The sequence below is a fragment of the Grampus griseus genome (assembly GCF_964374135.1).
Source record: "Grampus griseus genome assembly, chromosome: 19".
Lineage (NCBI taxonomy): Eukaryota > Metazoa > Chordata > Mammalia > Artiodactyla > Delphinidae > Grampus > Grampus griseus.
The window spans coordinates 9,595,543-9,610,245 of record NC_139013.1 but is presented as its reverse complement, the minus strand read 5'-3'; the positions used below and the strand labels follow the sequence as shown (position 1 = coordinate 9,610,245).

At 48.6% G+C, this 14,703-nt stretch overlaps 1 protein-coding gene across 1 annotated transcript in view; it reads right to left on the bottom strand.

Moving 5' to 3' along the window:
* Window positions 1-471: 471 nt before the first annotated feature.
* The window catches only part of OPA3 (outer mitochondrial membrane lipid metabolism regulator OPA3), a 39,062-nt gene continuing 24,830 nt past the window's right edge, over window positions 472-14,703 (bottom strand). Inside the window, exon 2 of the mRNA XM_082676056.1 lies at window positions 472-2,928. Coding sequence (XP_082532182.1) covers window positions 2,486-2,928 — 443 coding nt within the window. The 3' untranslated portion in view covers window positions 472-2,485. The remainder of the gene's footprint in view (window positions 2,929-14,703) is intronic.

The following is a 14,703-nucleotide window of genomic DNA, read 5'->3' as shown; positions in this document are numbered from 1 at the left end:
CGTGCTCCAGGGATGTGTCAGTGCCAGAGTGGACTGCCCTGGGGTAACCATGGCAACAGGCACTAAGCCTGCTCACCTGGCTCCATCAATCACCCCATCATCCAGTGGTAGCTCTGTCTCTTGCCTTCTTCCCCTCGTCATTTAACCCACTCAAGTCACTTCCAATTTTAAAGGCACCCCTACCTGGGGTCCACCTCTCTCAGCTCCCTCTACATCAGAGGGGGCTCTTCTAGAAGGAATTAAGATGCTGTTTCAGAACCCTGGTTTCTTGGTTTTCTCTCTGGGGAGGTCTTGTGTCCAGAGTATTTTCACTCCGCTGGGGCAGTGAGGTGAGGGAGGGAGGGAGGGAGAGAAAGCTGGCCCCTTCCACTTCACCTAGAGCTGCTGGGAAATGGGCCCAGGTGGAATGGATCTAACCTCATTCATTAAATGCTAAGATCTTGGGTGTAATCTGGGGCTGTTCTGACACTCTCAATGCTGCCCCTCGGGTGCCTTTGGCCTCTGTGTAGAGATCTCTGCCCCTCTCCCAGCAATCCACCTCCCTCTCATCTTCCTCCTTGCCCTGTACCAGTACCCTCAAGCACCCTGCATCCCTTCTCCATCTCCCTCCCTGCCTCTGCTCTTACTGCTTCATCACCTCACTGGCTTGCTGGCCTCAGGCAAGTCCCTTTGCTTCCGCTGGGCCTCAGTTTCCCCATCTTGGACGATGCTCTACCACTCACCCCCATCAGAACTCTCCCAGCTTCTCTCCTAATTTTAATGAGGCTTGTACTCATTTTGGAGATCAGATCATGATTCTCTGACACACCCTTCAGATGACTTCCTCTCTCCAGGGCTCTTTTAATTGGAAAACACCTACAGTCTGAAAGACAGGATGCAGACTGGTGGGGCCCAGACCCCTCCCGCTTCAGAGGTGAGTCCTGGAAGAGACTCCAGGTAATGAATGGTGGTTCCTGGACTGTTCCTCTCACCCTTGTGGTTCCCTGAATCCCCCACGGGGTTGGCAGGAGTCCCAGCGTACTCCTGGGGTGGGGAGGTGTAGTGGGTTGAATGGCGGCCCACCAAAAGAGGTGTCCACATCCTAACCCAGGGAAAGTTATGGGAGCTTCTGTGGAAAAAGGGTCTTTGTAGATGTAATTCAGTTAAGGATTTCAAAGTGAAATCATCCTAGATTTAGGGTAAGCCCTGAATCCAACGACAGGAGTCTTTCCAAGAGACAGAGAGCAAAAGAAGGCCAGGTGAAGATGGAAGCAGAGACTGGAGATAGGGGGCCCCAAGCCAAGGAATGCCTGAGGCCAAGAGAAGCTGAAGAGGTAAGGAAGGATCCTCCCCTAGAGCCTGTGGAGGGAGCGTGACCCTGTGAACACCTTGATTTCAGATCTCTGGCCTCCAGAACTGTGAAAGAATAAACTCCTGTTGTTTTAAGCCATCGAGTTTGTGGTCACTTGTTATGGCAGCCCTGGAAACTAAATAACAAAGGTAAGACCAACTGGTGGCCTAGCCCGGTGGGATAGAGGGGGTTATGGAGGCAGGGGGGGGGACAGCTGGACCAGTCCAGAGCTGCAGGGAAGGAAGGCAACAGCACAGAGATCTAGAGATCGGACGGAACATGGGGGCTGTGATCATGGCCGGCAGTCCCCTGAGAGAGGCCACTGAAGAAACAGTGGGGAAGGTAGGAAAGGACACGTCAGGAAAGGCCCAGGGACTCTGAGGACAGGTTGACAGGGGGCTGAGGCTGAAAGACAGGTCTGACTAGCCACAGACAGGATCAAATTTTCCACCAGAAGCAGGGTTGGTAGGGCATTACCAGGAGACCCTGCATAGCCATTCCAGTGGGTTGTGCCGCAGACTGAAGGATGAGGGGGGGTTCTGTTGGAATATTCCGTTTGAGTGTCTCAGGGGAAGGTACCACGGACCAGGTTAAGGTGAAAGGTGTAATATTCGATGGATCAACTGCAAGCCAAGATTTCTTTTTTTTTCCCTCATAAGAGGAGTGATGCCCAGAGAAAGCCCACCTTAGAAGGTGGGAGAGGCAGACGCTCACTGAGAGACACTGCGCTTCCTTACGACAGCCTGTACCAACTGACAAAGGGAAGGAGGTATTCCGATGTAAGAGTCCCGGGGAAAAGTTAACACTGATCAAGTAGATGGAGGGCTGATAGATCGATCTGGCTCAAGTCCGGTTCCATTTTTTCTTCTGCCGGAGGAGTGAGCACGTTGTCCTGCTGGCTGGGACCCCATAGGTCTTTGTGGTTTGGAGTGAGCTGGAGAGACAGCACTGCGGACTGTACCAAATGAGCCAGAGGTTGGAGGGGGCTATGTTGGAACGCTTCACCTGCTGGGGGCTGGTCGCAGGGGAAGGTACCACGGGTCGGTATGGGGTGACCTAATCCAAGTTCCATCCACATCCCGGTGGTTTCCACTGGGCCAGCACAGGTAGGGGTAACGCAGGCAGAAGGCCACATCAGGACACACAGGGCCACGTCTAAGTGCAGGCTTCGGCAGGCTCCTTTTCCTCGGATGAGGACACTTTCTGGGACGTGGATGCTGCCTGGGGCGCGGGCGGCGGGCCTGCGGCGCAGAGCTGGGCGCGCACCTCTTGCATCTGCGCCTGCAGCTCCTCCAGGGCGCCCGGCGGCGGCGCCGCCTGCACCTGCGCCTGCAGGGCCTCCAGCGCCAGCGCCACGCGGCCCACCTCGTCCCGCATCGCGTCCCAGGCGGCGCGCTGCTCCTCTTCCTTGTGACGCTGGTGCGCCTGGTGGCGCCAGTACTCCAGCACCAGGCAGCCGCCGCCCACGATGAAGACGGTGGCCTCGCCCAGCAGCTCGGCGCCCAGCTCGGCGGCCGCCTCCTCGTTCAGCGGCTTGATGACCGTGCCCCGGAAGCCCATGATGCGCATCTTGGTCCGCATCTCCACCCAGTGGTACACTGCGGGGGAAGAGAGGGGTCAGGTCACGCACTGGGAGCCCCCTACCAACCCCGCCCCTCCACGCCTTGGTGTCCAGGTGGGAGAAATGGGGACACGGCAGCCAAAATCACCAGGGGGCACTTTATTTTATTTTATTTATTTATTATTATTTTTTTTTTTTGCGGTACACGGGCCTCTCACTGTTGTGGCCTCTCCCGTTGCGGAGCACAGGCTCCGGACGCGCAGGCTCAGCGGCCATGGCTCACGGGCCCAGCCGCTCCGCGGTATGTGGGATCCTCCCGGACCAGGGCACGAACCTGTGTCCCCTGCATCGGCAGGCGGACTCTCAACCACTGCGCCACCAGGGAAGCCCCAGGGGGCACTTTAAATAAACCCCTGCACCTGGCCTGGTCCCAGGAATGCCAGTCACCCCACCTGGGGTGAACTTCAGAGCATCTTTTTGTCTCCCAGAAAATTATGGCAAGGAGCCAGGAATGAGAAACTCTGCCGCAGAGGGGAGGTCCTGAGACTGGGGACCAAGCCCCTGGAAGATCACTAGGAGCTGCCAGGCTGCAAACTCCCAGGAAGGTGTAAAGAAAGGGTCAACTGCTGGAAGCTTAGCTCCTTCTGCTTGCCCCTCGAGCCACCGCCCCTGGCACCGTCGCCCCACCCACTGCCAAGAAGGCAGACCCCCTTTCTTTCCAGATCTTCCCCAAATGCAAAATCAAGGCTGCAACGGAGAGGGACCTCCTGGATCCAAAGAAAGGGCGCAGAAATGTAGGAATCGATGCTAGGCGACTGTGAGCACAGGGTGACCAACTCTCTTCACAAGTCTGGTGCCTCCCATCCGAGATATTCACCGGCCCTGAAGATGGAGCTGATAAGAGCTGTGAGCTCTTCCCGGTGAGGTTTTGGGCACACGCCTCGGAAGAAGCTCAGAGGTGACTGATGCTGCTGGAACAAAAACCTGCTTGCCCAGCTGTTCCTTTGTGAAGGAAGATTCTCAGCATTTGAGTCTTAGAAACCAAGGCCGAATTGATGCTGACCCCTGACTCCCTCCCGTGATAGTTAACATTCATCCAAGGACACATGGGATTATTGGGGAGGCCCTGTTTTCTAGCTCATTTGGAGATTCATTTCCTACGTATCATTTTACTTTGAACGTTTAATAATTATCCTTGAAAATGCACAAAATATAAAATGTTTTCAATTAATTGTGGACTAATAATCTTAAAGGTAATTCAATCCAGGAGAAAATATTTTAACATTTAGAATCTTATGGTCTCAGGAAATTAAACAAATTAAAAATTGAATTTCTGTCCATGCCTTCATTGCGGGCACATCATTTATTAGATAGAATTCGGTGGGAAACGGAACTGTAAATATAAGTTCAAGGACGAAAAGGAACAATGTAAAATTTCCGACTGTAAAAGAAGAGCTTTGCTCATTTTTTTTTCTTATAAACTGGACATCGGCAGGTACCACATCACAAGAGTATGTGGATTGCATTAGATACTTCAAAGAAAGGATGCTCCAGGTGCTTAAAAATTTCAGTATTCCTAACATACCAGAAATTACTGGGCTGGCCAAAAAGTTCGTTTGGGTTTTTCCATAAGATGTTTTTTGTTTTTAAGTAATTAATTTTTGGCTGCGTTGGGTCTTCATTGCTGTGCGCGGGCTGTCTCTAATTGCGGCGAGCGGGGGCTACTCTAAGTTGTGGTGCGCAGGCTTCTCACTGCGGTGGCTTCTCTTGTTGCGGAGCACGGGCTCTAGGTGCACGGGCTTCAGTAGTTGTGGCACGCGGGCTCAGCAGTTGTAGCTCGCGGGCTCTAGAGCGCAGGCTCAGTAGTTGTGGCGCACGGGCTTAGTTGCTCCACAGCTTGTGGGATCTTCCTGGACCAGGGCTCAAACCCGTGTCCTCTGCACTGGCAGGCGGATTCTTAACCACTGAGCCACCAGGGAAGCCCTTTCATAAGATGTTACAGAACTTTTTGGCCAATCCAATATATCCTTTGCAGGTACTTGAACTTATGAACAGAAGTTTTAGCTGTCAACTTGAAAATGCACTAGAGGGTATATAACTTTTCAATTTTTTAAAGGAGTAAACTTAAAAAAATTTTTTTGTTTGTTTTCATGAAAAAAATTTTTTTTTTAAGTAGAAAAATGTTTGAGAAGCTCTGCCTGGAGCCGGCGGTAAGATCCGAGGAGTGTACCCAGGGCCCTCTCAGTATGCCAGGTGCTGCGGTCACCATTACTACTAATGTTACGTAGGCCCTGGTGCTGTGGGGTTCCTGGGGTCCAGGCTGCAAAGAACCCTCCCACACTGAGGTCCCAGCATCAGGTCATCCTGAGGTCCACGTGGGGCTCTGCCACCTACTGTGTGGGTAATGACAGTTCATTTTGAGGCTCCTCTGTAAAGGGGAGATGATGACCATACACCAGCCCTGCTGCCTCTTAACGCCACACTCCCTTCCACTGTTCTGGTCCAGGCTCTGTCCCAGCTCTGACCAATGTCCCCTTCTTGACCTCCCTGTTCAGGGACCCTCCATCCCTCCCATCAGTCTGTGTATTCCTTTCAAAGCGCCTATCACAACTGGAAATGATCCTGTCATCCAGCCAGTTATTGGCACTCCATCTCCGCACTGGGCTGTGAGCCCCACGAGGGTGAGCCCAGGGCTGTCACAGTCATGGCTGTGTCCCTAGCACTGTCCAGAACCAGGCCAGGCACACAGATGATGCTCAGTACATCTCGTTGACTGCGTCAATGGGTCCCCGCGCCAGCTTCCTCCCCATCTGCCAGCCCCGGCCTCACCCCCTGCAACTGTTCTCCATGGAGTAATCAGGAGCTGGTTAAAAGACAACAAAACCCAAAAAAACTACCATTCTTTTCACTAACAAAAGTAACGCGCTGCATGAAAATCAAGTACTCAAACTATAAAATTAAAAGCCAGGAATTCCCTGGCGGTCCAGTGGTTAGGACTCCGCACTTTCAGTGCTGAGGGCGTGGGTTCAATCCCTGGTCGGGGAGCTAAGATCCCACATGCCACCTGGTCCTGATCCCTCAAACATACCTCTAAATCTTGCCCTAATAGGCCTCTTTGTCTCCTAGCGTCCTCTCCTTGACATCTGATAATAAGCATACGTTGCTCATCTCTATTTCTGAGTTTTCCAATTGGAAATTTGCTTGTATTTATACAACTATTTCCTGTTGGTCCCCTGGCCCCACCATAAAAGATGAGCACTTCTTCCCCAGGCAGCCTGTCTTTCCCTGGACCCTCCGCTCCCCATTCCTACAAGTGGTTTGTATATTTCTTATTCTTGTATTTACACTCTTTTCACCATCTCCCTCAGCTCCCAACATGGTCAGGGAGGAAACGAGCAGCCCCTCTTCCCCTCCCCACCCTCCACATCTCCCTAGGCCAGACCATCCTTTCACATGATCAGGATTTAACATACAGGCTGTTCGGGGGCTATAATACGGCCCCTTGTCCTCTGTGCATCAGCGAAGTCAGAAAAATGAAAATAAATGGCACATACACGGTGACAGTCGTGGAAACGCTGTTCAGTGGGGTGTGACTAAGCTAGAAAGGAGCCCCTGTGATGGGCTGTGTTAGGGCGGGGCCGCCTGGAGGAAGCACCTGGACGCCTCGAGGCGTCCTCAGGATCAAGGTCAGACAGCTTCTCTACCCTTACCCCACAGAGCACACGTCGGTTTGCTCTCAGCTGGACAGTGATTTTCTAGGATGACGTGATCTTCCCTCGCATGACAGTTCTCAAACTGCAGATCCTGTCCCGTGAGTCCCTATCTAATGAGATCAATGTGGTGGCACAAACCAGCGTTAAAAATATAATCAAGAATATAATTGTTAGGGAACCGTTGACTGAAACCGCCAGCCCAGGCCAGGCACGATGATAACCACTTGCATGAGTTGTCTCGCAACAGGAGGTTCTGATAACGAATGAGGTGCTGGGCTTCCCTGGTGGCGCGATGGTTGAGAGTCCTCCTGCCGATGCAGGGGATGTGGGTTCGTGCCCCGGTCCGGGAGGATCCCACGTGCCACGGAGCGGCTGGGCCCGTGAGCCATGGCCGCTGAGCCTGGGGGTCCGGAGCCTGCGCTCCGCAACGGGAGAGCCCACAGCAGTGAGAGGCCCGCGTACCGCAAAAAAAAAGAAAAAAAAGAATGAGGTGCTGCCACTGGAAACTAACTGGGAGAATTCAGGAGGCGCTGAAAGGAGGGAGGACACGCCAGCCCACAGTATGTCTTCTACAACTAGCCCAGGAGGGGTCAAAAGGAAGAGGGAGGACACAATATGTCCCGCCAACCTCCCAGAATCCTCCTCACTGAAATCCATCTTGGCGGAGAGATGCATGCCACCAGGAAGGACCCTGAGTCAGAGTGATTAGCCAGAGACAACCCGGAAACTAACCCCATCACCATATAACCTGCGACTGCGAGCCATGTGGCGGAGTGGTTCTCCGGGGTTCCCTTACCCTGCTGCTCTCCGCCCAGGCACCCCTTCCTAATAAAGCCTTTTGCTCAGCACGTGTGTCTCCTCGGACAATTCATTTCCAAATGTTAGACAAGAGCCCACTCTCAGGCCCTGGAAGGGGTCCCCCTTCCTGCAACCTAACAGAAAATATTCGATGGACTTTGAGGGCATTACACTAAGTGAAGTAAGTCAGAGAAAGACAATTACCATATGATCTCACTTATATGTGGAATTAAAAAAAACAACAGGGACTTCCCTGGTGGCTCAGTGGTTAAGAATCCGCCTGCCAATGCAGGGCTCGAGCCCTGATCCAGGAAGATCCCACATGCCGCGGAGCAACTAAGCCCGTGCGCCACAACTACTGAGCCCGTGAGCCACAACTACTGAAGCTCCCGTGTCTAGAGCCTGTGCTCCGCAACAAGAGAAGCCACCGCAATGAGAAGCCCGTGCACTGCAACAAAGAGTAGCCCCTGCTCGCCACAACTAGAGAAAGCCCGCACGCAGCAACAAAGACCCGACGCAGCCAAAAATAAATAAGTAAATAAATAAATTTATAAAAACAACAACAACAAGCCAAGCTCACAGATACAACAACAACAAAAAATAAAACATCAAAGCCAATCTTAAGCACTCAAGGAAAGTACCGTTTCACATAACTTTTGGTCTTGTTTTTTATGTGACTGTACGAATACGTGTGTGTGACTGGAACATAGTCAAAAGGTTGAAAGCCACTGTCCTAAGTTTTGGTTGGAATTCCGCTGAGTCTACAGATCATTTTCAGGACAGTGACATCTTCCCAACATTGAGTCTTTCAATCCACGAATGTGGTATCTCTCCCCACTTAGCCTCTCATTTTCTCTGCAAGTCTTACACCTCTTTGGTTTTACTTATTACTAGGTAATGATATTTTTTGCCGTTATTCTTCATGGTATATATATATTTTTTTGGCTGTGCCGCCAGCTTGCAGGATCTTAGTTCCCCCACCAGGGACTGAACCCGTGCCTCCTGCAAAGTGCAGAGTCCTAACCACTGGACCGCCAGGGAATTCCTTGTCATGGTATTTTAAATTTCATTTTCAATTTGGTTGGGGCTGGTATATAGAAATACAATTGAGTTATGTAAATGACTTTCTTTCCAGTGACCTCCCTAAATCCATTCTTTTTTTTCCTTTTTAGTGAAATGTAACATATACAAAGTACACAAATGTTAATTGTAGAGCTGGATAATTTTTTAATATGTAGGCATCACCTAGATCAAGAGCTAGGACATTCCCACACTCCAAATGGCTCCCACTTTCAAGCCCTCTTCCAGTCAGTACCCCTAATGTCACTATTCTGACCTCTTATGATAGATGATATGTTCTCTTTAAATCCTATTCTGTCTTCTTCGTGATAGATCATTCGTTCTCTTTCTGGTCTGACTTCTTTTGTTCAGCAATATGTCTGTGAGATCCACTGTGTTGCCATGTGGTTCAGTTCATCCACTGTATAGATGGACCAGTTCATTCATCCTTACCCCAGGGACATTTAGGGAGCCTAGAGTAGAAAGGTTTCCCAGGAGTGAAACTGCTGAATCACAGGACATTGCATCACCCAGACAATCGCAATAAACATCTTAAAGAGTTTTTCTGTTGTTGGGAACAAGTTGATCCTAAAATTTACAGGAAATGCAGAGGTCCTAAGAATAGAAAAATTTAAACAAGAACAAAGTTTGAAGATTTACACTATCAGATTTCAAGACTAACTGCAAAGCTAAAGTAATTAAGATCGTATTGGTACGAGGATGGACAAATAGAAGACTGGGAAAGAACAGACTGTCCAAAACTAGACCCACACATATCTGATTGCTTTTCAAATGCTAGACCAACCTTGTAGTCTTGGAATAAATCCCACTAGGTCATAATTTATTATCTTTCTTATGTAATGCTGGATTCTATGTGCTAATATTTTTGTTTAGGATATCTGAATCCATGTTCAGAAGAGATCTTGGCCTAAAATTTTCCTTTCTTGTAATGACTTTGTTAGGTTGTTGTATCAGTATTCTCCTGGACTCATAAAATGAATAAGGAAGTGTTCCACTTCCTCTATTATTTAGAAGAATTTGGGTAATGACATTATTTCTTTCTTAAATGTTTGGAAGAATTTACCAGTGAAGCCGTCTGAGCTTGTGGTTTTCTTTATGGGAAGGTTTTAAATTATAGATTCAATGTCTCTAACAGATATAGGGCTATTCAGATTCTCTATTTTTTCTTGTGTCAATATTGTTAATTGTGTTTTTCAAGGGAATTGTCCATTTCCTCTACATTGCCAAATTTTTTGGCTGAAATTGATGGTAATATCCTCTTGTCATCCTAGAATTAGGACGAATTAATGAATTAATGTGTCACTTTTCATCCCTTTTAATGGAAATTTGTGTTTTTCCCCTTGAGTAGTATTAATCTTTTCAAAGAACCATCTTTTGACTTTGTTGATTTCCTCTACTAAATGCCTGCTAACTCCTAGTTGTTCTTCAAGGTGCGTCTCAGGGATTTCCTTCTTCAGGACTAGGTCAGATGACCACTCTGGGCATCCTCAGCTCCCTGGGCTCTGACATCCCAACTCTGATCAATCTTGGGTGTCACTGGTGACAGATCTGTCTCCCCCACTGGATCATGCGCTCTGCAAGGGCTGGGCCCAGGCCCGTTCTGCTCTCCCTTCCATCTCACACCTAAATTCACCTCTGCCTGGGATACCATTCCCCCACTCCTCTTTTCCCACTGTGCCCCAATTCATCTTTTAGGTCTCACCTGGAGTGTCCCTTCCTCTAGGAAGCCCTCTCTGATACCTAGGCTGCATCAGACATGTCCTCTAGGTTCCCAAAGCTCCCTGGGCTTCCCTCATCATGATGCTGTTTATTCTAGATTGAATTTAAAAAAAAGAATATGGAGGCAGAACTCCTTGCTTCTAAAATGGATATAGAAATATGTTTCACCCAGCCTTGTTTGACCTTTCACCAAAAAGGCTGGTTTCACTGTTTTTAATATCCTGAGGCCTCTGGCCTCTCCCTGCTTCAAGGGAACTCTTTCATCATTGCCTGGAGGCTAGCCTGTAGCTCCTTAAGGGCAGGTTCCCAGAAATGCCCAGCCCGGCACCTGGCATCGAGAAGGCACTCGGGGAATGTTTCATGAGTGGATGAACGGCTCATCTTTCCTTCAGGTTTCCTCAAAGTTACTGTATTTAGTCACGATAAGCGCCCACATTTTGTCAAAACGTCGTCTGTTTCGAAGTTTACATCTTAACTAAAGTTTGATGTTTACTCTATCTCTGAGGAGTCGAGAATGCTGCTCCTCCCAAGGGGGAGAGAATTTAACAGGTTGCTTTAGCCAAGGAAAAGGCAGGACTCACCTAACCTGTTTATCTGCCCTTAGCCACCCTGCTGAAACTTCTAACATCATACCACGTGGCATACTGCTACCTTCACTTCTACTTTTTTTGGAAGTATGTTGATTTACAATTTTGTGTTAGTTTCAGGTGAACAGCATAGTGATCGATTATACTCCATTATAGTTTATTACATGATAATGTGTATAATTCCCTGTGCTATACAGTACATCCTTGTTGCTTACCTATTTTATATATAGTTTGTATCTGTTAATTCCATACCCCTAATTTGTCCCTTCCCACTTCCCTCTCCCCTTTGGTAACCACAGTTTGTTTTCTATATCTGTGTGTCTGTTTCTGCTTTGCATATACATTCATTTGTATTATTTTTTAGATTCTGCATATAGGTGATATCATATTGTATTTATCTTTCTGACTTATTTCAGTAAGGATAATATTCTCTAGGTTCATCCATGGAGCTGCAAATGGCACTACTTCATTATTTTTTATGGCCAGGTAATATTCCATTATATATACATACACACACATACATATATATCTCACATCTTTTTAATCCAGCTGAGGAAGGAGATAGATGAGGCCCCAGGCTGAACAGTTCCAAGCATCTCCTGCTGATACTTTGAGATAAGATACCATCATGAGTATTGGGCCTTGCCTGGGTAAACGGCCAAAGCGACTACATTCTTCTCATGCTTGTGGTGAAGGGGATTTCCCGGCCTGACACATGCACAGAGAAGGTCCTCAGTCTAGGGGAGGGAAAAAGGGAGGGAGGAGGCACCAGCTCAGGATTTGTCCTGCCAACCTCCCAGAAACCTTCACACTGGAATCTACCTTCACTGAGAGATGCGCATGCACACCAGGAAGGACCCTGAGTCAGACCAAATATGGACACAGGCGAGATGATTGGCCAGAGGCAACCCGGAAGGCTGCCCCGATACTTAAGCAACTTAAATCCTTCCTATTGGCACGCAACTCACTCCAAGTTCGCCCGTGTGTTCTTCCACACGTACTTTGCTTGTATTAAATGCTTTATCTGTTTCATAATCTTGGTCTCTTTGCTGAATTCCTTCTTCAAAGAAGACAAGGACTGAGGTCCCTCTTCTTCCCAGAAGAATCACAACCGTCTGTTGATGGGCACTTGGGTTGCTTCCACTTGTCTTGGCTATTGTAAATAGTGCTGCTATGAACACTGGAGTGCGTGTATCTTTCCAAATTAGTGTTTTCGTTGTTTTCGTTTTTTCCAGATATGTGCCTAGGAGTAGAATTGCTGGATCATTTATAGCTCTATTTTTAATTTTTTAAGAAACTTTCATACTATTTTATTCCCACAACAGTGTAAAAGGGTTCCCTTTTCTCCACATCATCTCCAATACTTGTTGTTTATAGATTTTTTAATGATAGCCATTCTGGGGACTTCCCTGGTGGCGCAGTGGTTAAGAACCCGCCTGCCAATGCAGGGGACATGGGTTCGATCCCTGGTCTGTGAAGATCTCACATGCTGTGGAGCAACTAAGCCTGTGCGGCACAACTACTGAGCCTGTGCTCTAGAGCCCACGAGCCACAACTCCTGAGCCCGTGTGCTACAACTACGGAAGCCCGCGCACCTAGAGCTCGTGCTTTGCAACAAGAGAAGCCACAGCAATGAGAAGCACGTGCACTGCAACAAAGAGCAGCCCTTGCTCGCAGCAACTAGAGAAAGCCCGTGCACAGCAACGAAAGACCAATGCAGCCAAAAATAAATAAATAAAATAAATTTATATATAAAAAAATGATAGCCATTCTGACAGGTGCGAGGTGGTACCTCATTGTGGTTTTGATTTGCATTTCTCTAATAATTACTGATGCTGAGCATCTTTTCATGTGCCTGTTAACCATTTGTATGCCTTCTTTGGAAAAATGTCTATTCAAGCCTTCTGCCTATTTTTTGATTGGATTGGGTTTTTTAAAAAAAATATTGAGTTGTATGAGCCATTTATATATTTTGGATATTAACCCCTTGTCGGTTGCATTGTTTGCAAATACCTTCTCCCATTCCATAGGTTGTCTTTTGGTTTTGTCAGTGTTTTCTTTTGCTGAGCAAAAGCTTTTAAGTTTAATTAGACCCCATTTATTTACTTTTGCCTTTATTTTATTTTTTAAAAATTTCTTTATTTATTTATTTTTGGCTGCGTTGGTTCTTCATTGCCGTGCGTGGGCTTTCTCTAGTTGTGGCGAGCGGGGGCTACTCTTCGTTGCGGTGCGTGGGCTTCTCATTGCGGTGGCCTCTCTTGTTGCAGAGCACGGGCTCTAGGAGTGCAGGCTTCAGTAGTTGTGGCATGCAGGCTCAGCAGTTGTGGCTCATGGGCTCTAGAGCACAGGCTCAGTAGTTGTGGCACACGGGCTTAGTTGCTCCACAGCTTGTGGTCTCTTCCTGGGCCAGGGATTGAACCCATGTCCCCTGCATTGGCAGGTGGATTCTTAACCACTGCGCCACCAGGGAAGTCCTGCTTTTGCTTTTATTTCTTTTGCCTTAGGAGACTGGTCCAATAAAATGTTGTTACGATTTATGTCAAAGAGTGTTTCTTCTAGGAGTTTTACGGTTTCAGGTGTTACATTTAGGTCTTTAAACCATTCTGAATTTATTTTTGTAAATGGTGTGAGGAAATGTTCTAATCTGACTGTTCTACGTGTGGCTGTCCAGTTTTCCCAGCACCACTTGTTGAAGAGACTGTTTTGCTCTCCACTGTACGCTCTTGCCTCCTTTGTCTTCGATTAATTGACCGTAGGTGCGTGGGTCTGCTACCTTCACTTCTGCCTGTGCACTTGAGGAGCAGACACTGAGTCCAAGTTGGGCCATTTGGCTGCGGGCAAGGGAGTGTTCTTCTCTAAGCCTTCATTCATTTTCAAAATAAGGACCCTCCCTCCTACAGGATAGTACTGCTGAAAATACTAAATGAGTTCACGCAAAAACTTTGCACTCAGGGCCAGGCTTAACAAACGGCAGCAAGGCCTGTGGAGTCATACAGACCTGGACTCAAATCTTGGCCCTGTCACTTCCTGGATATGCAAGCTGTACCTCAGTTTCCCCATCAGTCAACTGGGGATACCCAACTGGCAGGACTGGGAGAATGGCAATGCAAGACTAAAAGAGAAATTGCTCAATTTAATAAATGTTAAATGTTAGCATCCTCTTCCTGACTCCTGTGCAGAGTTTTATTCCTGGAAATATGTCCTACCCAGTGGGCTGAGCTCTATGCCCTAGGGCTACATAGAACAGTTTTCAGCCTCCTCACTGGTCTCTGTATCTCCAGTCTCATTCCCTTTGATCCATCCTCCATACCACAGAGTATCCCAACTCAGATATCCTCTCCTCCCTGAGCCCCAGACTCCTGGGCAACCCCGCCCTAGCTTTTTTTTTGCTTTTTTTTTTTTTTTGCGGTACGCGGGCCTCTCACTGTTGCGGCCTCTCCCGTTGCGGAGCACAGGCTCCGGACGCGCAGGCTCAGCGGCCATGCCTCACGGGCGCAGCCGCTCCACGGCATGTGGGATCCTCCCGGACCGGAGCACGAACCCGCGTCCCCTGCATCAGCAGGCGGACCCTCAACCACTGCGCCACCAGGGAAGCCCCCCACCCTAGCTCTGACCACTCTGGGCCATCAGTGTGTGGTGACAAGTCTATCCCCCCAACTGGACTATGAGCCCCACGAAGGCAGGATCTGGGCTGAGCTGGTCGCTGCAGTTTCCCCAGCCCTGGATGGGGCAGAGAACAGGTACTCAGTGACAGGGCTGATCTGTGGAAGTCCCTGGGAGGGAGCCGTGGACCCCTTGCGCGGCTCCCTCTCACCTGGCTCTACGCATCACCACACTCAACAGTTCGTCATCTGCCTTATTGTGATGTTCACTTTACTGTGGGGTTTGCTTTATGTGGTGGCCTCGGAACAGAAC